Source organism: Vigna radiata, chromosome 11, assembly GCF_000741045.1.
Source record: "Vigna radiata var. radiata cultivar VC1973A chromosome 11, Vradiata_ver6, whole genome shotgun sequence".
Lineage (NCBI taxonomy): Eukaryota > Viridiplantae > Streptophyta > Magnoliopsida > Fabales > Fabaceae > Vigna > Vigna radiata.
The window spans coordinates 18,819,934-18,847,282 of NC_028361.1; the positions used below are offsets into that span (position 1 = coordinate 18,819,934).

Genomic DNA, 27,349 nt, shown 5'->3' on the forward strand with positions numbered 1-27,349 from the left:
TGGGGATGAAAAGTAGTAGAAAAAGAAAGCTTAGTCCTTAGTCTAGACCATAAGATCCTCTAAAAGTGACTAAAGCATTTTGTATCCCTATCCGAAATGATAGTGCGAGGTAACCCATGAAGTTTAACCACATCTCTAAAGAATAATTTAGCTATATTGCTTGTATCATCTATTTTGTTGCATAGTATAAAATGAGCCATTTTGCTAAAGCAATCCACTACCACAAAAATAGAATCAAAACCCCTTGTTGCCTTTGGAGTCTTAAAATAATATCCATGCTAATCTCCTCCTATGAGGTTGAAACAATAGGCAAGGAAGTATAAAGTCCATAAGGCATTGCTCTAGATTTAGATTCTAACATTTATAGCAATGTCTTTGGACATCTTTCCTCATGTGGGGCCAAAAGAAATTTTCTTTTAGATAGGGTTTTATCTACCCCATAATGCCCCATCAATCCTCCCTCATGCATTTCTTTAGAAAGGAGTTTCCTATGTGAGCTTTGGAGAATACATATTTTGCGTTCTTTGAAAATATACACATTTCTCACATAGAATCCTCCTTGGGACTTGTGTAAACATTCCTCATAAATAGTGGAGAATTCAGTATCTTGAGCATATAATTCAACTATGTTATTAAAGCCAAAAATTTGGGCTCCTAAAGTGGCTAGAAATTATTTCTTTTTTACAAAGTATCTACAACAATATTAGACTTACCTTTGTTGTATTTGATAACTATTGACGGATTGGCAAGCGTACCGAATCGTTCAAGTAATATAATTGGTAAAACCCAATATCGTTCTTCCCAAGAGACTTGAATGACTTTCTCATTCACGTAAATTAAAATAATAAGACTTGAAAATAAAAATTAATAAATTGATTTGAGAACAAAAATATTAACATGCAAAAGAGATTGATTCAATTGACAAAAGAAAACAATGGATGAATGGAGTTGTTGGGAGTTTACAATTTCATCTAATCCGCTCTCTCTTATCTACTCCTCTTGAATTATTAGTTTGATTAGTTAATTGTCATGCGACTTTCTTAGCCTACCCTTAACTCGATCCCTCGACGAAAAGAGCCTAATATTAACTATTGGCTTGCTACACCTAGCCTCCCCTAGCAATTAATATCGCATTATAGAACAGAAGTTAACACAATTGATCGTCCTACCCCTATCCCTAGGTGGTATTGCAAAATCAAGAAATTACTCACCAGTTCATGACATTACTGTACATCCCCGTACCAATAAAGACAAACAACAGTTACCGAATGAGTTAAACGATAAAGGCCTTAAGCACAGATGAGAACCCAACAATTAACAATCAAACATATGGAAACCATATAAATCAAGAGTTTCAATAATAGAGAGTATCAAAAGATTACATTGTTTCCCCNAACAACAATAGGGTTTAGTTCACCATAGACATGGTGAAACTAGATGAAAAATGGAAGAAGAATGGAAAAGCAAACCCTAGAAAAGATGAAAAGGACCCTAAGCATCCAAGAGATCCTCTCCAGAGAGCAATATTAGGTCTGGCCGTCCTCCCCTGTCAAAAGAATGACTCTGAATTCGAAATAGAGGTATTTATAGGTGAGGAGCGCAACAGAAAACAGGCCCAGGCCCAGCGAACCACCGCCCGACGGTTTAAGTGTGCCGCTCGGCGGTTTTCCATAATCCTCCAAACCGCCCGGCGGCAATCGTCACCACCCGGCGGCAAACGTCACTGTCAACACTCAATTTCGTCCTGATGACTGAATAATAGGACTATTTTTTATTTTTGTCTTATTTTATTTTATTTTATTTTATTTTATTTTTTTTTTTTGTTTTATTTTGTTTAATTTTTTTTTTATTATTTAGTATTTGATTTAGTTTTTTTTATCATTGGATTTAATTTCATTTTTCTATATTATTTTGAAAAGAAAAGAAAAGAAAAAGAAAGACAGAAAAGGAAAACAAAAGAGAAAAGAAAAAAAAAGACGTAAAAAAAAAAGTTTTTGTCTTTTAGTAAAAAAGTAAAGTAAAAAGAAAAAGAAAGGTTTTGGCTGGGGATAGGCAGTGGGTACGGTGTTGGACAGCGAGGGGAGCAAGAAACGGTTTTCTGCAGGCACGTTTTGGACTAGCAGGGAGGCAATTTGTTTTGGTTTGACAGTGAGGTGATTTGAGATTTTGGGTAGCAGAGAGCCACCTCCAACAAGATCCTCACGCACAGACACCCATCACATACACGACATCCCTTTTCTCTCCACCCCTCTGCTATGCCTAACCGAGAACCACCGAATCACATGGTTCCCCATCACTCACCTCCGACAGTATCAAAATTTCACCCACCAGAAACCCAAGCCTCCCTCTCGCACACACCATAACGCGTTAACATAGAAGCCCTTGCTCACTAAAAAGAAACGACGCAACCCTCATTATTTCCTCTTCGCATTTCACCTTCTTCATATTCCTATCCATCTTCTTCAACCCACTAAAAAACTAGAGGACCCTGGACCATCATTCACCACCGACAACCCGTATACCTCCACCATCACCCGAATCAACAACCACAATCAAACAGCAAATCAACTTCCGAAGTAAAAAACCTCAATCACAAAGCACCTGTTCAACTCTCAAACAGAGGAACTCACTCACTGGAGCCTCTACCCAATCATTCTCCATTCATATCCATTAACATTCACCCCTCACAGACACAGCTCTTACCAACATCCTTCCGCCATTTTCATCCCCATCAAATCTCCATTGCCATCCTCTTTATCATAATTTCCTCTCACTTCCCTGTTGTTCAACCAAGAACATAACAAGCAAAAAAGAGATCAACAATCACACACATTGCACCCGAGAACCCATACAGGCAGACACGCATTTTTTTTCTATCTGACCACAAACTTCACTCACCACTGCCCTATCCGCTTCCACGCACCTCCAACAGAATCGATACTCCATAAAAAAAACGATTCTCCCTCGCCACATAACAGCAACCAATTCCCCTTCACCACTCTTGGCCCAACACACACACGGTTCAATTCCTTCATCAACCAAAATCATACAAAATTCAATCAAGAACAGCGATAGGAAACCAAGATTCAAAAGGGAAATGAAACCATAGACCTATGAACACGCATTCAACACGCGCATTCATTTTCTTAGTTACAGGCAGAGAAGCTAAGAGAGAAGAAGAAGAGATGGTCTTCACGAATTTGAGTGGGGAAAGTGTTTGAGGAGAATAACCGTAGCAGTCTCATCGGCGGCACGAGTGTGATTCCTCTTAAGAGAAGGAAAATCGCCATTGAAGGTGGCCTCAAGTTGAAGACGAAACCCAATATGAGGAAAATCACACCGAACAAGAAGATACTCCGATGAAGGATGGCGTGGGCGAGACCGGTGACGGCCCCGGTGGTGAGCAGCATCGCTGGCATGGTCCTAGCTCGCGGCTTGCGGCTTACTGCTGGTGGCAGGCTCGGTGGTGGCGGCAGCAGGACGATGGACGAGAGAGCTCGATATGGAGCGACGACCCTAGCTTGATGGCCACGACGACTTGCTTGGCGAACGGCCGGCGTCGCTAACGAACAAGATGGTTCCTCCTGTGCGAAGAGAAGAAGGCGGAAGGGGTCCTGTTGCCGTGGCCGACCATGGCCCCGGCGGCGAGTGCAGTCTCCGGTGACTCCAGGAACAGAAGCTCACGGTGGCCAGTTCCTTTGCTCGGAGAGGGAGACATTAGGTCTCTTGGCCGTTGCACAAATGGGGGCAAAACTAAGAAACCCCTATCAGTTGCTGTTAGGGTTAAATGGCCTTGGGCCTGGCTGTGGGCTACATTCTCTCTGCCTGCCACCTAGCACAACTCTATTCGCACCTCCATTAAACAAGAAAAGAGGCCTTGGGCCTGGTGTGGACCGCCTCTGCTATTCTCTGCACCTCCATTTCCTATCCACCTCCATTTCCTATCCACAACCCCTTTCATATGGGCTGAGGTCCATTATGTTTCTGCAAATGAAAAAAAAAAAGAGCTTTGGGCCAAGCTAGTGGGCCGCATGTTTTTCCTGTCGCCACACATAACTCCCATCCACACCCCTTTTGTTTGGGTTGAGCCTTTTCTGCCCACCACCACTTGCATTCCGATTCACACCCCTTCCAAAGGTCCATTTTGTTTCTGAAAACAAAGAGAGAGTTAGGCCTGAGCATGCTATTTCGGACTGCACCCCCTTTGCTTCCATTCGCAACCCCCTCCTCTTTGGGCTCAAACTCATTCTGGCAACCAATCAAAAGAACTCTTTTCTGCACCCTTGGTTTTGTCTTCTACACTCTTTTTTTTTCTTATTGGGCTTAGACTGTGATGTTTTTTTTATTGTTTGTCTTTTTTTATTTATTTTCTTTAACTCTAGTATTTGTNTTATTATTGTGTGTTAATAAAAATTAAAAAAATATATATAAAAATATAAAAATAAAATTTCTTTTACAAAAAATTAAAAAATATATTTTAAGGATTCTAGCACATGTGTGATCGTACGCATCGTCCTTGTGCTAGAAAACCCTTTCTTTTTTATAGATACAAATTAAAAATAATATTTCAAGGGTTCTAGCACATGTGTGATCGCACGCATCGTCCTTGTGCTAGAAAACCCTTTCTTTTCTATAGATAAAAATTAAAAATATATTTTAAGGGGTCTAGCACATGTGTGGTNGCACGCATCNTCCTTGTGCTAGAAAACCCTTTCTTTTCTATAAATAATAATACCAAAAATATATTTTAAGGATTCTAGCACATGTGTGATCGCACGCATCGTCCTTGTGGTAGAAGACCTTTTCTTTTTCTTATATAAAAAATTACAAAAATACCAAAACATCCTTTCTCAAACAAACAATCAACTTTTCAAAGAACTACGTAACCCTGATTTCTCAGTATGACTGAGAATACGTAGGAGCAAGGTCAATCCTTGTCGGGCCCATAAAAATAAAAAAAATAAAAAAAATATTTTTGTTTATTTGTATCGTTGTTCTTGGGATAGTTAAACATTTTGCAAACCACATCTTTATTCGCGCATTTAATTAAAGGTACTGCCTTTGGGCAGGCGTTGTAGGGTGCTAACACCTTCCCTACGCGTAACCGACTCCCGAACCCAATCTTTTGTTTTCGTGGACTAAGCCTTATCCTTTTTATGGTTTTTTCCATAGTTTCCCAGAATAAACTATGGTGGCGACTCCAAATCTCTTTTTCAAACCATTTCTTCTTTTTTTGGATCGTCGTCGTCCCGTCGCAATTTTTCGGTTGCGACAGTCACCACCCGGCGATTTCCCTCAGAACCGCTTAACGCCAACGCTTGTGCCTACTCCTCGCCCTGGACCGCCCAACGGTGTAATTTGCCGCCGGGCGGTGCGTCGACTCTTCAAATCTTCAATTTTCTTCTCTTTTCTTGAGTCTACGACCTTTATCTTCAGCTCCATTCTTCATTTCCTCAAAATAGCTACAAAACAATGCAAAACAAGCATAATATCGCTAAAAACAGCTTTCGACTCTCTACAGACTCATTTTTTGAGGTTTTCTTGATTCTAAGCTCATTCCAAGTAGTAAAGGGCGTAATTAGGTCTAAAATGACATATGAAAATAACTATTTTTCAACCTTCATCAACAACATAGGAGAATTGTTCTAAAAACTCCAACCATTTGGCATGCCTCTTTTGCAACTTATGTTGGCTCTTCAAATATTTTAGTGATTCATGATCACTATGAATGAAGAACTCCTTGGAAATAAGGTAATGTTCCCAAGTTTGAAGAGCCCTCATAAGAGCATATAGCTCTTTTTCATAGTTGGGATAATTACAAGTGGTCCCATGAAGTTTTTCACTAAAAGAAGCTATGGGATGACCTTCTTGTAATAACACAACTCTATGCCCAAACCCAAAGCATCACATTCTAGTTCAAAAGTTTTTACAAAATTTGATAATGCTAGAATGGGTGCTTAGGTAAGCTTCTCCTTGAGGAAATCAAATGATTTTTGTTGTTTTTCTCCCCAATGAAATATTACATCTCTTTTCACCAACTCATTGAATGGTGAAGCAAGACTAGAGAATTTGAAAACAAATCTTCTATAAAAACTTACTAACCCATGAAAGCTCCTAACTTCTCCTACATTCTTTGGGGTGCACTAGTGCAAAAGGAGGATTCTAACGCGGATAGTACGCTTCGGTTTTCAAAAAACCAAAGCAAAAAAAAATGTTGTGGCATTTTTTAATTTCAACAAACTTATAGGCCTCAGTTCAAGGAGATCCGAGTCAGAAAATGTTTATTACCTCGATTGCTTCAAAACTGAGGCATAAAAGCCTGTGAAATTACACGCAAACACTTTAGACTTCGGTTAAGCAGATAACCGAGTCATATTGTTTGATATTATCTGCATTATTCTTCTTCTTATCGCGCAAAAGTGTCTTCTTCTCCCATTCTTCCATTTTCCATTTCCCTTTTCTTTTTCTTGTTTCTCTCTCTTCTCTATGGTCCAATCTCACTTCCTTCCTTCGATCCCCCAACAAAGATTTACTCCAAAATCAGAAGCACAATGGTTCAAACTCAAACCCTAACTCACTACCGTTTGACTCAACACCGACTCTCCGATGATCATGGAGCTTCCCGATTCCACCGGCGACGACCGCAACCTTAACATGCTTCCGTCGTAGCCACAACATAGAAACCACCACTAGGATGCTTGCTCAGGCCTTGGAATTGACCTTAATCGGGAGCTTCTCGTTTCTGCCGTCAGAAGCCACCACCACCTCGTCGTGTGCAACGACCGCAAGCACTACTTCCACCTCGTCTGCGAGTGTGTTGCCTCTTGAGTGAAGAGCAAGCGATGGCCGTTGGGAGTGAAGCAGCTTCTCGACAACAACTCCTAGGGTTCTAATCCAGATCCCCAACCCCAATTTTAGTGTTGTAATGTTATTCTCACACTGTTTTCTTGTTTTCTGAAATAACAACCCGTTTAGGAAGAGGCTGGATAGTTTCTCTCTCTCGATGGACAAGCATTAAGAATTTCTGGTCTTTCTATAAATTTTTCAGTTGGTTATTGAGATTTCAAGGAAAAAAGGGAATTTTTTTTCTGATTTCGGAATGAGGGTGTTTTTCCTTTGTCAATTGTTGTTTGGCTAAGAGTGCGTTTTGGGCTTCTTTTGGTGATTTTCGGGAAAATAAAGGTATTGTTTTGGTTCTGTTTTGTTTTGACTTGTTTGCATTTTTTATTCAAAAGGGTGTTTGTATGTTGACTTTTTTGGGTGTTGAAGAAAATGTTTTGTTGACGTCAGATTGAATTTATTGGATGGCTTGATATTTGAAATTTGAAGTGAAATTGTACGTAAAACCTGAAAAGAAAAGACTTTCCTTTGTGTTGGATAGAAATGAAGTAATTTGGTTGAGTTGGATTAAACTTTTGAGTGCACATGTGATTTTGTTGAGTGACAGATTTATGGAATTCTGAATTTTATGAGTCGGGGAGTGTTGTTTCCCCTTGGAGTGATCATAGCTAGGTACATGAGAACTTTTCCATTTGCAGATCTAGCTTGGTTCTATCTCTATGTTGGTTGTCAGGTCTCTGCTTATGCCATTGGTGTTGTTGGATGGGGAACTGGTATGAAACTTGGAAGCGAATAAGAAGGGGTCCTCTCTACCAAAGTGTCCATATGCAACAGTCTTCAAGAACTGGTTATTCCCACCCCTCTTCAGATCAAGGTCGATGGAAATCATACCAGGCCTAAAGTCAAAGTTCTTCTTCACAATCTTCAGGTTCTCCTTATCTTGGATCTTCACAGTTCCATAGGTCTCAACGAAAACAGACAAAGGCTCAGGCACACCAATTGCATAAGACACTTGCACAATGCATCTTCTCGTAAGTCCACTTGCCACCATGCTCTTAGTAGCCTGCCTCACAATGTAAGCACCACTCCTATCAACCTTGGTGTGGTCCTTCCCAGAGAAGGGCACCATCGCCATGAGCACCCCATCCTCTGTAGGTTTCAAGTGGAAAATGGTCTTCTCATCAAGGTACTTCTCGAGAATCATTGGCTTGATCACATGCTCTTTCAGATCAGTAACAATTTCATCATTCGTGACAGTCTCGTCATGTTGTGTGGAGATGAGCACGGTGTGGACACGAACTGGAACCATGACACCCTTGTCATTTTAATACTCAATAGTCACTTGGGTCTTGCCATCAAGTCTGAGCCAAGGGCAGGTACCGTTCTTCCAAACCTCAATGAGACGAGTCCTGAGTTTGGATGCAAGGACGTGGCTCAAGGGCATCAATTCAGGGGTCTCAGTTGTGGCATAACCGAACATGTGACCCTGGTCACTAGCATTGATTTCTGTAGGTCTTTTGGTGAGGTGGCCATGCACGCCCTGGGCAATATCCAGACTTTGCTGCTCAATGTTCACAAGGACCTTGCAGTTGTTGGCATCAAGTCCTACGTCATTTGAGTTGAAGCCGATGTTCCTGCAGGTGTCATGCACGATCTTCTCGTAGTCAACGTTGGACTTGGTGGTGATTTTTCCGAAGACCATGACCAAGTTGGGTTTTTTGGACCATATTCTTCATTATGTGATTCTTCCCTTCACTGCACTTGCTCTTCCATTTACCCTTCTGCTTCCTACTATTGCAGGCTCAACAACACCCACTATTGCAGAAAGGTTGACGAAAAAAAAAGCCCCTATACTACCTCGGTTAAACTTAAAACTGAGGCATAAGACCCCCTTTACTGCCTCGGTTCACCGACAACCAAGGCCAAAAGTCTGGCAAAAAAAAAAAGTAAAAAAAGGAACACCCTCTATTGCCTTTGTTTCATTTGAACCGAGGCAAAAAGTGGTAGACTTTTTATCTCACCTGTATATACCTCGATTGCAGAACCGGTGCGGATAGACAAAAATAATCGCTGTCGTTTCCCTTTATTGCATTAGTGGTGGGCCAATCTTGGATGACCTTTATTTTCTCAAGGTCAACATGAACCTCATTTTCATTGACAACAAACCCCACACACAACCTTACAAACTCCAATGGCTTAATGATGGTGAGGACATAATAATTAATCAACAAGTTGAGGTTAAGTTTTCCATATGGAATTATGAGGATAATGTGTTATATGTCTTAGTACCTATGGAAGCTTCTCACATCTTGTTAGGAAAGCCTTGTATGTACATTCATTAAAGCGTTAGACGACCTAAGTATTTAGGCATGATACAAGTACTATCGTTTAACACTTTTCTGTTTTTAGTAACTTTTAAAACGTTTAGAATATTAAGTTTAGCGAAGTTATATGCATCCTAAACGGTCTATTTCTTTTATCAGACCCTTTCGTGATTAGACGTTCTGTTATGAACTCCATATCGTTTAATGCTTATCATCCATGGGTTAGATGCTCTTCGTTATTAGACGCTCTAGTGTCGTTTAGACACTTAAATAGATTAGCATTTAACGCTTATAACATATTATCCTACACGATTAAGTACTATTTCGTTTTGGACATTATGTTAAACTTTAAAACAAAATTTGCTTAGACGATCTTTTCTTAATACACCCATCTCCCAATTATTTTAGGCTTTTCGACAACTTTTGTTAACTAAGATAAGAGTATAATATTTATTTGTAAAATTGATCATCCACTCAAACCTCTCAAAGAAACACTCAAACTCTTTAACTAAAATGCCAATTTGTAGACAACAAATTTAACTAAACTTGTATACTTATGTTATTGTTATATTATTTATACAATTAACAATACAATTTATAGACTCACACAGTGTATTCAAAACCGACAAAAACTATTAATACATATTAACTATCCGTAAGACTCTAACAACTAATATATTACCTGACTCCATTCCAAACCCAACAATTCTATGGTGTGCCACAACCACCATCAGGAACAAACGTCGTTGTGAAGAGCTCCAACTTGATTCCATTGGAAAGAGTGATTCATAATATAGTTTTCAACATCATCCTACCATGCACAATTTAGGGGTCACGTCTATGAAAAGAGTTGATTCGTGTTTTTTATATATTAATACTTATAATACTTGTTATATTAAGAAACAAAATCAACAGTCTATTCTAAAATTTTTATAAAAATAAAAATAAAAACTTTATTAAAACAAAAAGAAAAATATAAAAGATTATTAAAAACCTCTACTTTTTTTTATAGATATCTATATTCATAAATATAAACCATAAAGATAAAAATTAATATAAACAAAATTTACAAATTTACCAAAAATAAAAATTATTTAGCCGTGACAAAAACATTCTAAAACCTCAAAATCCCCCGAAGATTCGAATTCCGTTATCCTCTAAGCAAGACTCACGTACTCTCCTCTGCTTCCAATATGGCGCTCACTGCTCCTCTAGTTCACAACGCATTTCCAAAAACCCCAATAATACCCTTTCATGGCGAATCTTTACCGTCTTCCTCATCCTTTATTAGCTCTCCGCTTACACTCTCGCGTTCTTCTTCCCTTTTGGGTTCGTCAATTGCAACTCTATTCATCCTTATTTCTTCAGAACAATAAATAAATAAACTATTAAATGAAAAATAGCTCTTATTCGAATGCTTTTGCGGTGTGTTGCAGGGAACCATTCGCTCTCGAGAAAACAGTTCGTGGTTTTCGCGAGGAAGGTTTCGGGTCTGGAGGAGGCAATGAATATCAGAAGGTAACAATATTCTATACCGTGGTGGAGTTATGCTATTGTTTTTATAGTATTTTAGTGGATTGAATTTGGAAGTTTCAGTTCAAAAGGTAAGGTAATGATCTGGATTTCGAGAGCATGAGAGGGTTCAAAATTTTGGTTTTTGTTTTGTGTTGTAGGTTTTAAATTGTTGTTGCGGTAGTGTCTGGCTGATAGAATCTACACTTGCAGCCTGACGTTATGGCGCTGGTCGCCACGACTGAAAATTCCAAAATGTATATTTAAAATTTGATTGGCTATGTGCATGTTTGACTGTTGGCTTAATAGGGGTCAGCAAAGTGAGTCTATCTAATTGATTAATTATATTCTATTTATTACAAATGAAACTGAAAACCCTTTTGAAAGCTGGAGAGCTAAAATAGACATAACAAGAGTTGTTATTATGTGGAGTATACCATATTTGGGTAGTTAAATTCTTGAAATAGAACTTCTCCTGTATGTATTTGATGTTAGAATAAAGAGTTCAAGAGGGGATGAATAGAACTATCATAGATTTTTCTAAAGCTTTAGAATGAAACTTTATTAGTCCAATTAATTTTAAGATTTAGTTACTTTTACTAAACTTTTTTAGAACCAAGAACACTCAATAACAAGTATAATTCGCAAAAACATCAATAAGAGAGAGGGAAAAACAAATGCAAGGTTTTTGTAGTAGTTCACTCCATGCATGAGCTACATCTAGTAGTCCAGCCACACCAGCCAAGCTCACTCTATGACAATATTGGAAACACATGACCAATACAAACAGTACAAGAAATCAACTCTTGAACCCTACAAGATTGAATTTCTAACCTAGTAGCAGACTCCCTATTCCTGTATTGTGACTTGGAAACCCTATCTAGAAACAACAACACAAGACGAAATAAAAAATATACAATTAAGCAAATTCACTTGAAACACAACAAGGATAACAGTAGAAGAAAATCATGGTGAAACGCTATGTTTCTCTCTTACAATGAGAGAATGATCTTGAAAGTCACTCAAAGAAAGCCCCAAGAAACGTGTATTAGCTCAATAATAACTCTCTCAATAGTAGAAATGTAAGTTCAAAAGTCGTGTCAAAAAGTTTCAGAATAAGAGTTACATAGATTTTAAACTAGCAATTTTAATATATGAAAATTGCATTTTAATATGTTAATTTCACTTACTAGTTAAGTTAATGATTAAACTGAGTGAGTTTTAACATATTGGATTAGAGTAGCTCAAATTCATTTGAAAGCACCACCAAGACTAATCTATTAAAAACTTGTTTTAATATATTAAAAAAAGTCCCACACAATTACTTATGGCTTTGAGTAATCTTAAGCGATTAAAACAAATATCCAATCGATTAAAATGCTCCTCATTCAATCCAGACTCCAATAAGACCATTTTAATAGATTAAAATTATCTTTTAACAAATTAAAAGCTTCCTATCTCCAAGATAAGTTCTAAACTGATGAAAAATAGCTTTCTTGTAATTTGTAAGATCAAGGTACTAAAAAAACCGGCTTGTAAGATGAGGTTTGCACCCACTTATATACTCAAAATTGGTCAAAAAACCGGCTTATAAAATGAGGTTTGCACCTACTTATATACTCTAAATTGGTCTTATCTCTAGTCGATGTGGAACTTCCAATACACCCCCCTCACGCCGAGATATATACATTTCGATAGACTCTAATCAGGATTTGATACCATGTTAAGAAGTGAACTTTAAGCCTAACTTAACCCCATAAAACCGGCTTGTAAGGTGAGGTTTGCACCCACTTATATACTCTAAATTGGTTTTGTCTCTAGTCAATGTGGGACTTCCAACTCAAGTCCTAATCAACAAAACACACTCCCTAAACACATCTAAGCCTTCAATCTTCAAGGAAAGTTGGATTCATCAAATCTTGCTCAGGACCAACATTTGATAGTCCTAATTTGTATTTTATATATTGTATGTTGAATTGTAATTGCATGGTATACTGTAAATGAGAAATAAAATTGTTTAGATCTCTTTCTTTTATGAAAAAAAATTGAGAGATATCAATGTTGTACATTTCTTTCGTTTGTTCTTTCTCATAACTGCTTCATGTCTAGTCAGTGTTCTATCATTTAGGTCTTAGAATACAAGGAATTGATATGAAACAACCTATTTATTCTTTCCTCCCTTTCTTCTTTGATAAGCAATATAAAAGTGTTTTGTTCTGAAAAAAGTTTTTGAACTTCTTTACTCTTGCATTTGCTTTCTGATTTCCAAAAATAGGGTTTATTTCTATTTAGAAGTAGAAAAAAGTTGATGCAACTTTACTATAGATTCTTACTTGTTGTTTGGTCTATGAAGAGAGCGTGAACTTCGAGTTGTGACAAAGTTCAAGAAAAGGCCTCCATTAAAGCGGGGCCGAGTGTCTCCAGGTCTCCCTGTCCCTGATCACATACTAAGGCCTCCTTATGTTGGTACAAATATACTTCCAGAAATTGCAAGTGAGCATCAAATTCATGATTCTGAAGGCATAGCTAAAATGAGGGCTGCATGTGAGCTTGCAGCACGTGTCTTAAACCATGCAGGAACATTGGTTAGGGTAAAGTTTCGTCCTTCAAGCATACTTCCTCCATCATTTATTTACCTGTTGGGTGCTTTCTCTTGCAGGATAGGGGTCATTGTTAATTTTTTAATTATTCTCTTTCATTTGAGGTTTTCTAGACAAATTTCTTAGTATAGTGCCTTTACCATGTGTTGGTGTTTGATTTTATTAGATTTGATATGAGGGGCATTGGCTGTGGTTTCTTCTTACACTTAGACTAATAGGTTTGATACAGTTTACAAAAAGAAAGAAAAAAGAGGGTAGTTAGTACAATTGTAATTACATAACTGTAACAGACTATAATAAATAGTCTTTTTAGGAGGTGAGCAGGGAGTTTCTGAGTGTTTTGAAAAGGGGAAAAGTTAGGACAGGCAGGTCCTTTCGAAAGACCTTGAGTGTTGTATGTGATTTTTCTTGTTCTTACCACATTGGTAGAACTGTTCTGTTCTGTTTCTAATAAGACATCCAAGAATCTGTCTTGGAATTCTCTAGTAAATTCTGGATACCTATCATAGACACTGGTGCTGATCATCAAAAGTACTTTTTTCTCCCTATGTCGGAATTAATGACCAATTATTAATGACTTTTGGTTAATAGAGATAGTTGTCTAGTTAGTGTGAAAGACCGGTGGGCGAATTTGGTGTTATATGTTTTGCTTATCTTGATGGTAGGTCATGGCTGAAAATGGTAACTAGCAATGTGGAGACGATGGAAGTTTGAATGGTGGTCACTGCAGAATGACTGCTATTTTTGCAAATTTAACCTGCTTTTGGCAAGTGAATCATTCACAATGAAAATTAGTTTTCAGGGATCTCTTCAAGGGTTATTATGTAAACCAGTTGCTTCTTGCAAACTGATTAGTTTTAATCCACATTTTGTTTATTTTTCTATTGACAGTGGAATGAAGAAGTTTTGAAACTTCAGATTGAGGTAGTCAAAATTGACTGTTGGGATTATGAGGGCTTACTAAATCATAAATTGTGGGACCTTAATACAGAACATACATCCTACTGCTACATAAATATGACATATGTGCTTCTCACAATTTAGGGTAGAATCTCATATATTATTATGTTGAGAATACTATCCATATATACAAGGCTAGGAAGCTATTTTAGGAAGCATGGTAATAACTCCTAGACAACTAGATCCCTATGATTCAGGGATAACCCCATTATTCACAATAATTATAATTTGTTAAATAAGGAAAAAAATATAATTAATAAAAAACAATGATTCTGACAGAAATAAAACAGATTCTAACACTCCCCTCAAGTGAATAAGTATTTTGTAACACTTTAAGCCTAACTCAACCTCACAAAACCGGTTGCTAGGATAAGCTCTAACCATAACTCTGATACCATGTTAAGAAGTGGACTTTAAGCCTAATTCAACTCCACAAAACCAATTTGTAAGTTGAGGTTTGCACCCACTTATATATTATAAATTGGCCTTATCTCTAGTCGATATGAGACTTCCAACAATACTCATATGAATACTATAAATAATTGAAAAGATTAAGGGACAGGTCACACTTTGAAAAACTTAGTCAAACTTAAATGCAACATAGACCATAGGAAAGAAAGCTTGTCAATCTATTCATAACACATGAGTGATAAACAAAACTTAAATACCTATTTACATATGTCTAAGTAGCCTAAATAAAATACAAAATTATCAAATACCAACTATCAAGTTCAAGACAAGGAGCACCTTAATAGCTCAATCTTCCACAATCACATAAGCAAGCTGGGAAGGACAGATATCTATCCCTCTGCTTTAGGGGATGTGTCAGAATATGTGTATATATTTATTGTACAATAAATATAGAGATTATATGAAATCCATAAAATTAAGGGATTGGGATAAGGAGTTATTTGGTAGTTTTGCTCCTGATTTAGGATCTTTATTTCAGGAGATTTATTTCCTTAATTAGAGGATTTTTTTCCTTCTTAAAACCTATGTATTATTCTTCAAACAATCAAGGAAAATTATTACCCAATTATTGTTCTCTGCCTACCTCATTTTGTAACACAGGACTCCCTTATCAGTAAGATGCACCAACCATAAGCAATGTTGAAAGTTTGGTCAATTAAAGGATGTTTTTTGGCAGTGAATGTTTATAGCTTATTTAAAACTGTAATGGGCTTTTTGTCCACAGCATTCATTAAATTTTATTTATAACCCAATGTTTTATATTTTGGGTTTGGTAATTGGTATGATAATCTACTTTGAGCTGATATTTTAATATAACATAATCTTACTTTAAACTGTCAGCCTTCTATAACAACTAATGAGATTGATAAAGAAGTACACCAGATGATAATTGATGCTGGTGCTTATCCCTCTCCCCTTGGCTATGGTGGATTTCCGAAAAGTGTGTGCACATCAGTTAATGAGTGCATGTGCCATGGAATACCTGATTCTCGACAGTTACAGGTTTGTCAAGCCTATATTATTATTATTATTATGATTACTATTTCTAACATTCCCTTTTGCATTCATTCTTTCATAACTACTCATAATTGTCACTTTTTGCAGAATGGTGATATTGTTAACATTGATGTGACAGTCTACCTGGATGTATGCTTCTCTCTTTCTAAAATTTTATTTAGGTGTATTTGTAGGTGTTATGATATCTGTTATTTATACAACTATTTGGAGTTTTATTATAAATTACATTTTCATCCTCCTGTAATTCTCTTTCATCCTTTTCCTGTCTTTATATTATTATTGGTGCATGCAGCTACTGTTTAGTTATTAGGGTCGCTCTTGTACTTGAAGTTGGTTTTAGCTTATTTATATTAATTTCTTCCCATGTAAACATCCTTTGATGGGAAGGAAAATATTCCTTGATTATGGATAAACATGCATTGGTAGTGGTGACTAAAGCTAAAATAAGCATCTTATTATAGTGATTATTGTTAGAGATCCCACGCTGGGCACCACTCCTGGTAGCAGCATATGGATGGCCTCTAACTCAATGTTGACCTTTGTTAGAAATATTATATTTAGTTTATATTTATCTCTTATCTTTAATTAGTTAGTTTATATTTCTAATTTAGTTTGTTTATATTTCTTATTTGTATTTTGGGCTTAACCCATACTTCTTCTATTATAAATAGAGAACCCTATGTGTGTATTTAACACAAGGGAGATTTCTCCTAATCTTCTTCCTATTTCATATGGTATCAGAGCCTAGTTCTCTGATTCTTTAGCTGTTGTCTTTGTTGTCTGCCGGCGGCTGGGCGCCATGGCTGCCGGCAGCCCCTACTAAAAGTCTTTCTTTCAACCTATGTCATTCTGCTGCAGCCAAGAAAGGCCACTGCCTCCGCTGTTCATCGCCGCTACCCGTCTCCAGTCACTGTCATCGGCCGACCGCCGTCGCCGGCATAGTCTCCGGCCACCGCCGCCGGCACCGTCTCTGGCCACCGTCTCCAACCGTTGTCTCCGGCCACCGTCTCAAGCCGTCGTCTCCGGCCACCATCTTCGGCCACCGTCTTCGGCCATCGTCTCCGCCACTTGTGCTATCGATGCACCAACACCTAGTCCTACCTCTACTGCTTCTGCTATCTTATCTTTTCTGAAAGGTCTTCAAGGACAGTTTGTGGTTAACACCAAGAAATTTCAACACTAAAATTATGGGTTGAAACAATTTCACCAACCCTTTGTCAAATCTATCAGATTTGTTTTTGGGTNATGTGTGTATTTAACACAAGGGAGATTTCTCCTAATCTTCTTCCTATTTCATATGGTATCAGAGCCTAGTTCTCTGATTCTTTAGCTGTTGTCTTCGCTGTTTGTCGGCAGCCGGGCGCCATGGCTGCCGGCAGCCCCTACTAAAAGTCTTTCAACCTATGTCATTCTGCTACAGCCAAGAAAGGCCACTGCCTCCGCTGTGCATCGCCGCTACTCGCCATCGGTCATCATCATTCGCCGTCGTCCGCCACCGTCGGCCATAGTCACCGGCCGGCCACCACGGCCGGCACCGTCACCGGCCTTCCGCTGCCGCCGGCACCGTCTCCGGCAACCATCACCGGCCATCCGCCGCTGCCGGCACCGTCTCCGGCAACAGTCTCCAGCAACCGTCTCCGACCACCGTCTCAAGCCGTCGTCTCCGGCACATCTTCGGCCATCGTCTCCGCCACTTGTGCCACTGATGCACCATCACCTAGTCCTACCTCTACTGCTTCCGCTATCTTTTTCTCTATTCTGAAAGGTCTTCAAGGACAGTTAGTGGTTAACACCAAGAAATTTCAACACTAAAATTATGGGTTGAAACAATTTCACCAACCCTTTGTCAAATCTGTCAGATTTGTTTCTGGACTCTTTGATGAACAAGAGCTCATTATGATCTTCCACTTTCACGGTCTATCATCGGCACGCCGTCATTTCTGCCGTTCGTCGTGAGGGGGAGTATGAACCAGGTTTTTTAGGTAGACTCCACTAGTCAATGATGGCAGTTCTTGTAGTTTTGTCGCTTTTAGCCACTACAGCCCCCATCAGTCAGTGATGGCATTCCCTGTAGTTTTGTTGCTTTTAGCCACTACAGGCCCAATTAGTGAGTGATGACATTCCCTGTAGTTTTGTCGCTTTTAGCCACTACAGGCCCCGTCAGTCAGTGATGGCAATCCCTGTAGTTTTGATGCAAGCCCCATCCTTACTTGATACCTTCTTTAACAGCTTCAGGTCAACCATGCAAATAGACATAAAAGTAGTCCGATAGCTTGACAACATGACAGCTCGGTAGCATGGCAACTCAGGAGCATGTTAGCTTGACAGCATGGCAACTTGACAATATAGCAGTCCGATAGCCCGAAAGTACCAAGTCAGAGCACAATTTGGTAGCTTGGCAACTAAGAGACGAAGCAAACTGATATTAGAGAAGGCCAAGGCATGGAAGGGTTTGTTGACGACTTATTGGAATGCAACCTCTTCATGCCTCTTCTCTTGGTTAAGCTCTCATTGTGAGGTCCTAGCCATGCTTCCATCATTGCCTTCGGGTTGGAGAAAATTGACTTCGAATTTTGGCACTTTATAAACTACAAACAAATAAACAAACATAAGTGTTGAAAGTATGCAAAATCAAAATAGTCTAAAAACAAAATGCTATCTATATTGAGATTTGGATCATGAAGAGGTCAATCTCTTATTATCAAAAGGTTTGGAGATCCGCCTTAATGGTCAAACACCCACCTACAAAACACATTAAACAATTTTGAAGCAAACACAAAGGAAGACAAGATACTATTGTCCAAACAAATAGCCAAACTAAAAGAATGACTTTGACTATCCAAAGTAATTGAGAAACACACTGATAGATTATTAAACACAAGTTCATCTAGTTCCAAGCTTGTGTCTTCTTTTTTCGTCATCCTTTCTTCTTCCCATTTTTTATGCCATTTTTCCTTATAATCAAATCTTCCCTAGGCAACAAAACAAGAAGAGATGAGTTAGTATGTTTTTCCATTGAGAAGTCAAAATGTTGTTCTTTATTTTCTACTTCTTTTTTCTCTTGTCCTCTCCCTCCTTTTTTTCGTATTCCTCTTTTTCTCTCTTTTCTTTTGTGCTTCTTTTTCTCTCTTTTCCTCCTCCTCTCTCTCTTTTCTTGTTCCCCTCTTTCTCTCTTTTCCTTATCTTCTCTCTCTTTTCTTGTTCTTCTTTTTCTCTCTTTTCCTTCTCCTTTCTCTCTTTTGTAGTTCTTATTCCATTTTTCTCTTGTTTTAGTGCTTTCTTCTATTGTTTTCTCTTTAGCCTTTGCTCTTGTCTTTCTTTTTCCAACCCTTATAGCTTTTGCAATGTCCTCCTTTCCTCCACTTTCAGATATAGACTATAGTTCTTGAGGTCTTCATTAATCCTGCAACTTTCATTCCAATTAGGAGCATCTCTTCATTCCACTCTCTTGGTTCTTTCAAGTTCGTTAACCAATGGAGCCCTGTGAGCAATAGGATAGGTAAAACCATAGGTAAAACCACGTCTTGAAGATGGCCTCTGTTGGAACATGTTGAATTGCTTAATTAAAACAAATTACTACACTTAGATGTTGCCACCGAGAGCAGCAGAAAATGGCTGCTGCATTGGCTGTGTTGGTGGCTGGATTACTTCTGCTATCACCACCTAAGCCAAGTGTGGCTGCTGGAAATTGCTGCTGCTGTGTGGAATTTTGGTGGCTGCCACAGAGTTCTATAAGAGGCATTGGCTGCAGCAGTTGGTTCGTTTGGAATGCTGTCACAGCTGTTTGATGATGCCAGCAGTAGATATTGTAGTTATTACAAGTGTGTTACTTGAATATACTATAAATCATTGTAATCTTTATCTAGGGGTAGAGTTCTTTGTATATATCCTCTGGAATTGATTTACGTTGAATCAGTTCAATAAAGATCTTTTTCCAATGATAGCTAACCCTTTTCAAGTGTGGATATTTGGAGCAAAGAGATTTCTCTCTTGCCAGGGAGAGCTCTGCTATCTGGAAACTTGGCTTCCTTTCTTTCAATTCTTTTATTTTCATTCTGTGATTGCAGGTACCTCTATTATATATTGTATCATTGTTGGTTTAATTTACACTTTTGTTTATAACGTGGTTAAAAAGCTAGGTAGACACTGAGGGAGTAGGAATTTCTTACCATGTTCCTGTAAAAAAGTATGTTCATGTTATTCTTGGTTGTAATTTCTCATGATAATTTAGGCTCATTAAATTTTATTTTGTGAATTTATTTTATGTTCAGTATGGTAGTTTACGTTGTTTTGTCAAACAGAATAGCTGTGTGGTCGAATTTATTGGATTTTGGATGTAGGTTACCTATATTGTTTAATTTCTCATGATAATTTAGGCTCATTAAATTTTATTTTGTGAATTTATTTTATGTTCAGTATGGTAGTTTCCGTTGTTTTGTCAAACAGAATAGCTGTGTGGTCTAGTTTATTGGATTTTGGATGTGGATTACCTATATTCTTTCTGTGATGTTTACTGCTTTTAGTGTTGATGATTAATGTGATGAAAGCCCTTCTATGATTATATGAAATTAATACCCTTCTGTATGCTATAGGGGTATCATGGAGACACATCAAAAACATATTTTTGTGGGGAAGTCAGCGATGAACTGAAAAATTTTGTCAAGGTAACTAATTATCCGTTTACTATGGGAGAAAATAAACTTTGTTGTATTACTGATTTGACTGTGATAGTATGGGCAAACTATTATTGACCAAATATCACTTTCTTTATCTCTTTGTTTTTTTCTCATCAACAGAATTATATTTCATTTATTTAAATTTTTCGTTGAGTAGATGCTTTATGTGTTGGAAGGTAACTGAAGAGTGTTTGGAAAAGGGAATAGCTGCGTGCAGGGATGGTGCTCTTTTTAGGAAAATTGGAAAGAAAATCAGGTAAATTATTTATCATACTGGAAAAAACACCTAAATGCATGATAATCAAAATCATGAGTCAACATGCAAGCTCAAACGAGTTTCCATTCTTCACCATTGAAACTGGTTAACTCATTTTTCAGTAAAGCTTGGGCAAACTCGTCTAAAATCATGAGTCTACTACATAGCTTTGAGCTTGAAGCATATGGTTTCGATATATATATATATATATATATATATATATATATATATATATATATATATATATATATATATATATATATATATATATATATATATATACACCGAATTAGAGAAATTATTTTCTTCTAATTTTGAGAAATTGGAATTGGAGAATTCTCTTATAGAAAAAATCCAATATAAGAGATTGGTTGAAAAACTTATTTATTTATCACACAAGACACTAGACATTGTTTATGAAATTAGTTCAATAAGTCAATTTTGAGAGAAAGACACATTGAAGCAGTTGAGAAAATTCTTTGGTATTTAAAATTGTTGGATGTCTCACATAGGCTAGAGATAAAATGAGTTTATAGTATATACATGAGTCCAAATCTCATCTTACAAGCTAATTTTATAGAGTTGAGTTAGGTTAACTTCTTCATAGAAATCCAACACATGGAAGTCCGTAATAATTGAATACTTCTAAAAGTATAAATTATGATTTAGATTTAGGAGAAATAATAAATAGTTTATAGTGTTGTTTAAATAGAGATTATATTTTAAAAAAAAATTGACTAGTGTTATTGCTTAATAATATCTGGTAAAAGTTCTTTCGATTAGGATAATCATTCTAGTTCCAAGACACACATATATATGCCTTTGGATTTTCTACTTTCATTTGAAGTTAAAGTTGTTAATTATGCATTTTCCTATTTGTAATTTCTTAATACAATAATTGTGTATGTTAATTGATGATACAATCTGTAATTGATGGCTTATATATATTTTAAGCATTTTCTTTTCTTTGAAAAATGATCTCAGTGAGCATGCTGAAAAATATGGCTATGGTGTAGTGGAGCGTTTTGTTGGACATGGTGTGGGAAGAGTGTTCCATTCAGAACCAATTATTTTACACAATCGTAAGTGACCAGTTAACTTGCTTAATTTCTTCATCGTTTTGATTTTCAATCATAACATAACTGTCTAACATTGCTCTACATTAAACTGCAATGTTTATTTCATGGTTGGCTAAAATATGTTTTTGACTCCTCAAAATTTTAGGCCACTTTTTCTTTTAATACTCCAAATATAAAATTCCTTTTTATATTCCTTAAATTTCTGAAAATGCTTTTTATAGGTCATTATATTTTAGTCCCCCAAATGTAAAAATTTGTTTAGTCCCCAAAATTGAAACATAAAATGAATTAACAGTTCTAGTTCTATATTGAATGTGAAACCTTCTTTGATTCGACTCCATTAGGTAAAACATTAACGGATAGAAAATTAGAAAAAGAAATCAATCCATTACATCTATGTCAAACTTTTAATGTTGTATGAATATGTTTAAGTAACTAACAATATGTTTTCTAACCATTTGTATAAATTGTTGTTGTAAATAGCATATTATTAGATTACAAATATTCTCAATATCTCCATAGTAATCAGGATATATTCATTTTAACATATTTTTATTTCTTTACTTAAAAGTATTAGGATATGAACTTTAAGCATAATCCAACTTTATAAAATGTGTTTGTAAAATGAGGTTTTTACCAACAAAGTGAATGCGGGTGTAATATAAAAACCATTATGCAACTTCACACAACATAGGTTGCCTTCCTCTGTTCCCTCTTGTTTTCCTTGTAGTATTTTCCTAACAGATTTTTAATTTTGTACCATTTCTTTACAGGAAATGAAAAGCCAGGCCGCATGGTTGAAGGTCAAACATTTACTATTGGTAAGTGAATTGTTAATTGTACCAAGAATATGAGGTGATAACTAATAACAATTTAATAGTTTGTGAAGTAATTATAACCAATTTAGTTAGTTGATAACAACTAACTAGTAGTTAATTAACTCTAATTACATTTTATTTTAATTAGGAAAACATAGACTTTTGATATTGTTTGATATTGGTAGATATTATTGATATTATTTTTAACAATATCTTCTATTTACCATATTTATGTTTAGTTATCATATACATTTGCATAATTTTGCATTATAAAAATTATGTGTTTTTTAGACACAAGAAAGATTAATCTCATACATAACTTTTATAATATATATATATATATATATATATATATATATATATATATATATTATAGCATGAGGGGAGAGTGATGAGGGGAGAGTGTTGCAAGTCGACATTTGATAACAACAAAAACGTGAAAATTTTCGACTCACTCATTCCTGTTTTCTGTCAACCTGTGGGTAGTATAGCATTTTTTCGAGATTCATCAACATTTCTACATGAAATAAAAATTGTTACATCATAGTTTAGAATTAAAATTGTCCTTGTTGCAAAATTTTGTGATACCCTTATAGTTCATATCCACCTGTTTCCATTTCAGAATGTATCAGAATGTGAAATTCTGTTATTAAACTAAGCCTACGCAGATGCCATGACAATTGTGTTTGTGCTACGCTTCCTCATTAGCCGTGTCCTTCTCATCCGTAGATCTTGTGTTCAAATGAAAATGACAATCTAAATCATTTGCCATTATTTTCATGCTGATTCTGAATTTCTGTGGTTTGCTCTGCATTTTTTTTATTGTTAATATGTTAGTTTTTGTTAGTGGCGGAATTCACCTAGAATCGATCCCTCCTTCCCTTCATTCACCTATACCATTAAACCAACCTGATATCTCCCCTTTGCTCTGTATTGATCAAGCTGGGTGTTTAGTCTTTTAAGGTTTTGATCCCTTATGAACTCTACTTAAATTTCAGAGCCGATTCTTTCTATGGGAAGCATTAATTCTATTACATGGCCAGACAACTGGACAACCTTAACAGCTGATGGTAGTCCAGCTGCACAGTTTGAGCATACAATTTTGATAACCAAGACTGGAGCCGAAATTTTGACTACATGTTAATATGGTAATTAATTGTTCTTTTAATTTGACTTCACCGTGTTATGGATTCTGAGTAGAGTTTGTGTCTAAATTGTATATATGTGCCTTAAATCAATTTGATTTTGGAAGACTATGCTCAGGCAACTAAAGACTGTCTTCCGGAGCTACAATACCGAATTCTCTAGTTCATAAAATTTCATATATGATGGCAGCAGTTTAGAGACATATACTAAGAACTACATATTTCTATCAGAAAATACGAAGGTATGACAGTGCATTCAGAGTCCTCTGCTCAGATAACTAGTCGCTACCAATTGTTTAATTTTATGTTAGGAAGTTAATGGAAAAAAAAAAAAACTTAAACTGAGTTTTCACATAAGACATCATCAGCCATGGAACTCGAGTTTTAAGCGTAATTTTTTCATAATAGAATTCTTCAAGATTTAGATTTATATATGCCTTTTGGAAAGTTGTTTCATCTTATCTACGTGGGTTTGGTTTGATTTCCCATATTTTGTTTATCTGTTATTTTTTTTAATAAATTTTCATATGATAAATTATAAATATATTTTGATATGTTAATGCAACTGAGATGTTAAAAATACGTAATAATGTATAACACGAGTTTTATAAAAAAAATTGAAAAATCTGGAATTAAATTTCATATTGATATAGAGAAATTTAGAATTAGAAAAAGCTTAATCGATAAAAAATCGATGTGCGGCTTGCCATTCAGTAATAATCCCCCGAGACAATGTTAGTGCTGGCGGTGTGACAATGAGGAGGGTGGAGGAAGAAAAGGACAAAAATGTCTTTTCAGCTTACCAGCACTGTGCAATTGGAATTGGGTTGGACATATGTTAAATCGAGTAGCATTGTAAGGGCAATTGCTTCCTGAACCCCTAAATTACTAAATGCAATCTCCCAATACTGGGAAAATCACTCTTCACTACTACTACACAGCACATCATCACTACCACCACTGTTGTAGAGGAAGAAGAATAGCGGAAGAAATATATAGAAAAAAAAAATCATTTCAGAAAGTTATTTTCGAAACATTTTATTTGTTTTGAAAATTTTATTCTAAAAAAGTTATTTCGACACATATTTCATACGAAAATCACGTTTCAAATATTTTGTTCCAAAAATTGTTTTAAAAATGTTCCGAGGAGCTTCCGAAATATGTAATCCGAAAGTCACTTTTTTTATAGCTAAAATATTTATTTTGAAAATTTGAGGTGTGCACGAAAAAGTTCTAGGGTACCTTATTGAATCCAAGCTATTACATGGTTTTTCACATTAAATTAACAGCAGCAGTAGCTAAGCTCTACCAACTTATCATGAAACCTAGTTTATTGACATTTAGTGTAACATTTATGCGTATGGAATTATATATATATATATATATATATATATATATATATATAATAAAATATAAAATAGCAGCCAAACGTGTGGAATGTCCAAAATTTTATTTTATATTAAGGTATAATACTTTTTTGTCCCATTTTGGTTAGAAATATTTGAAATGATCTCAATTTTATTTTTCTATTCAATATAGTCCTAAAGAATATAATTTGTATTCAATATAGTTTTTTTTCTATTCAATATAGTCCTAAAGAATGTAATTTATGTTCAATTTAGTTTTTATTTGTAGTTCACGGAGTTTGTAAAAAGGATTAAATTGAATACAAATTACGTTCTTTAAGATTACATTAAACAGAAAAATAAAATGGAGATCATCTCGAATATTACCAACCAAAACTGAAAAAAAAAAAAATTTTACCTAGTAAATACTTTTACCAGAGTCTTGACCTAAACGTCCACACGCAGGAAATGACATGTTTTTTTTTTTACTCTAAAGAAAATTGATGAAGTAGTGGGCCTCTTTTTTTAACCTTACCGTTCATTTTCCTTTCACAGGTCCCAAAATACATCCACGTTTCAAAAGGTAAAGCAATAATATTCTAAGTTTTCCATTTATAAAGCTCCTTTGACGAGGCATTCATCAGCATCAATGGCTTCCATGAGCTCTCTGAAAATGATTTCTTCCCTCAAACTCTCTCATTCAATCTCTCCTCTTCAAAGCCAAAAGAAAGTAGGTTCTAGTCTCTTTCAATCCCTCCCAACAAAAACATTAAAATTCTCACCTACTCTTTTCTCCACCTCTAGAACAAGTACCAACCACTTCACAACCACTGCATTCTTCTTCAATAACCAAAAGCAGCATCAAGATTCTCAAAAGCCAGGTAAGTGTTTTTCCGATCCCTTTTTATAGAACTACTTTCCTCTTAGCAATAGCATTTTTTTAACATTCCTCACAATCAAATTTTTTCATTTATCTAGCCAAAGTTCAAGAACTCTTTGTCTATGAGATCAATGAAAGGGACAGAGGCAGCCCTGCATTTCTGAAACTAAGCCAGAAGGAAGTGAACTCTTTAGGAGATTTAGTGCCTTTCAGCAACAAATTATACTCTGGAAACTTGGAAAAGAGATTAGGGATAACTGCAGGCTTATGTGTGCTCATACAGCATGTTCCTGAGAAAAAGGGTGACAGATATGAGGCCATTTACAGCTTCTACTTTGGAGACTATGGCCATATATCAGTTCAAGGAGCTTATCTCACATACCAAGACACATACCTTGCTGTTACAGGAGGTTCTGGAATCTTTGAAGGTGTCTATGGACAAGTCAAACTTCAACAACTTGTGTTCCCTTTCAAGTTGTTCTACACCTTCTACTTGAAGGGTATTCCTGATTTGCCTGCTGAACTCCTTGGGGACCCTGTTCAACCTTCTCCAACAGTTGAGCCATCTCCAGCTGCTAAGGCTACTGAGCCTCACGCCTGCATCACAAACTTCACCGATTGATGATCCATCTCAGCCCTTTTTCTTCTTTCAGAAAGTTTTAATTTTTCTTTGGTCCCAGAATAAAGTCTTGCTGTTCAATATTTTCTATATCATTGAATCTTCTTTTGGCTATGTTGGACTAGATTTAGCAGATGTACTAGGTTAAACATCATTGGAGTTTCGTTTGTGCTCATAACTGGTGGAGGCTATTCTTGAAACAACAGTGCGATCATGAGTTTAAATTTGAAATCGTTCTCTTTCAAACATGGATGAATCTTTTGACAGCTATTATTTTTAGTTTTCTTTTTCTGAAGTTGGTAAGAGTACAGAGAAGCATACTATAGGAAGCACTGATTGAACAGAACATTGATTGATATTTCAAGCCTGTTTGTCATTATATTAATGAAAGGTTTCATCCATCTTCATGTGACCCCTTATGGAATGAAATTAGTCGTACATATTATTGGACTTAAAATATTTAGCACTTTGATTGAAAGTAATAACTGCAAAAGCTAGAAAAATTTTAGTCGAGTGAAGAAACGTGGTAGGACACACTTTTAGATGTGCAGTGACATGTGGGGGTTGTGGCTATGAAAAACAACTTCCACGAAAGGAGAAAGGAAAATGACATTGAAGATGACGACAGATAATCGGCAGATAATAACTCAGGTTGCACGGTCATATTTTAATATCTTCTACGTGTTATTTTATGATTCGTTTAAAAATATTTTATAATTAAAATAATGTTAAAATGTTGTCAAAAAATATTTTAAAAATATCTTTCTTTAAATTTATAAATCGTTCAAAAGTTGACTATTTTATGA

At 36.2% G+C, this 27,349-nt stretch overlaps 2 protein-coding genes and 1 pseudogene across 4 annotated transcripts; 2 read left to right on the forward strand and 1 right to left on the reverse strand.

Annotated features, from left to right (window-relative positions):
• Positions 1–3,034: 3,034 nt before the first annotated feature.
• Positions 3,035–8,989, reverse strand: LOC106776866 (annotated as a pseudogene).
• A 1,296-nt stretch (positions 8,990–10,285) lies between these two features.
• On the forward strand, positions 10,286–24,033 carry LOC106777741 (methionine aminopeptidase 1B, chloroplastic). 3 transcript variants are annotated; one of them, XM_014665475.2, is made up of 11 exons: positions 10,286–10,493; positions 10,601–10,682; positions 13,030–13,267; positions 15,548–15,709; positions 15,812–15,853; positions 20,317–20,388; positions 20,577–20,656; positions 21,641–21,738; positions 22,509–22,556; positions 23,552–23,701; positions 23,806–24,033. In XM_014665475.2, the coding sequence occupies exons 1-10, from the start codon at positions 10,358–10,360 to the stop codon at positions 23,695–23,697; spliced, it is 1,104 nt and encodes a 367-aa protein (XP_014520961.1). In that variant the 5' UTR covers positions 10,286–10,357; the 3' UTR covers positions 23,698–23,701; positions 23,806–24,033. The 3 variants fall into 3 exon arrangements, with proteins under 3 accessions (XP_014520961.1, XP_014520962.1, XP_014520960.1); XM_014665476.2 differs by having other exon boundaries at positions 23,817–24,033; XM_014665474.2 differs by having other exon boundaries at positions 23,552–24,033.
• A 1,532-nt stretch (positions 24,034–25,565) lies between these two features.
• On the forward strand, positions 25,566–26,942 carry LOC106777743 (allene oxide cyclase, chloroplastic-like). The gene is made up of 2 exons (XM_014665477.2): positions 25,566–25,925; positions 26,023–26,942. The coding sequence occupies exons 1-2, from the start codon at positions 25,694–25,696 to the stop codon at positions 26,544–26,546; spliced, it is 756 nt and encodes a 251-aa protein (XP_014520963.1). The 5' UTR covers positions 25,566–25,693; the 3' UTR covers positions 26,547–26,942.
• Positions 26,943–27,349: the final 407 nt, after the last annotated feature.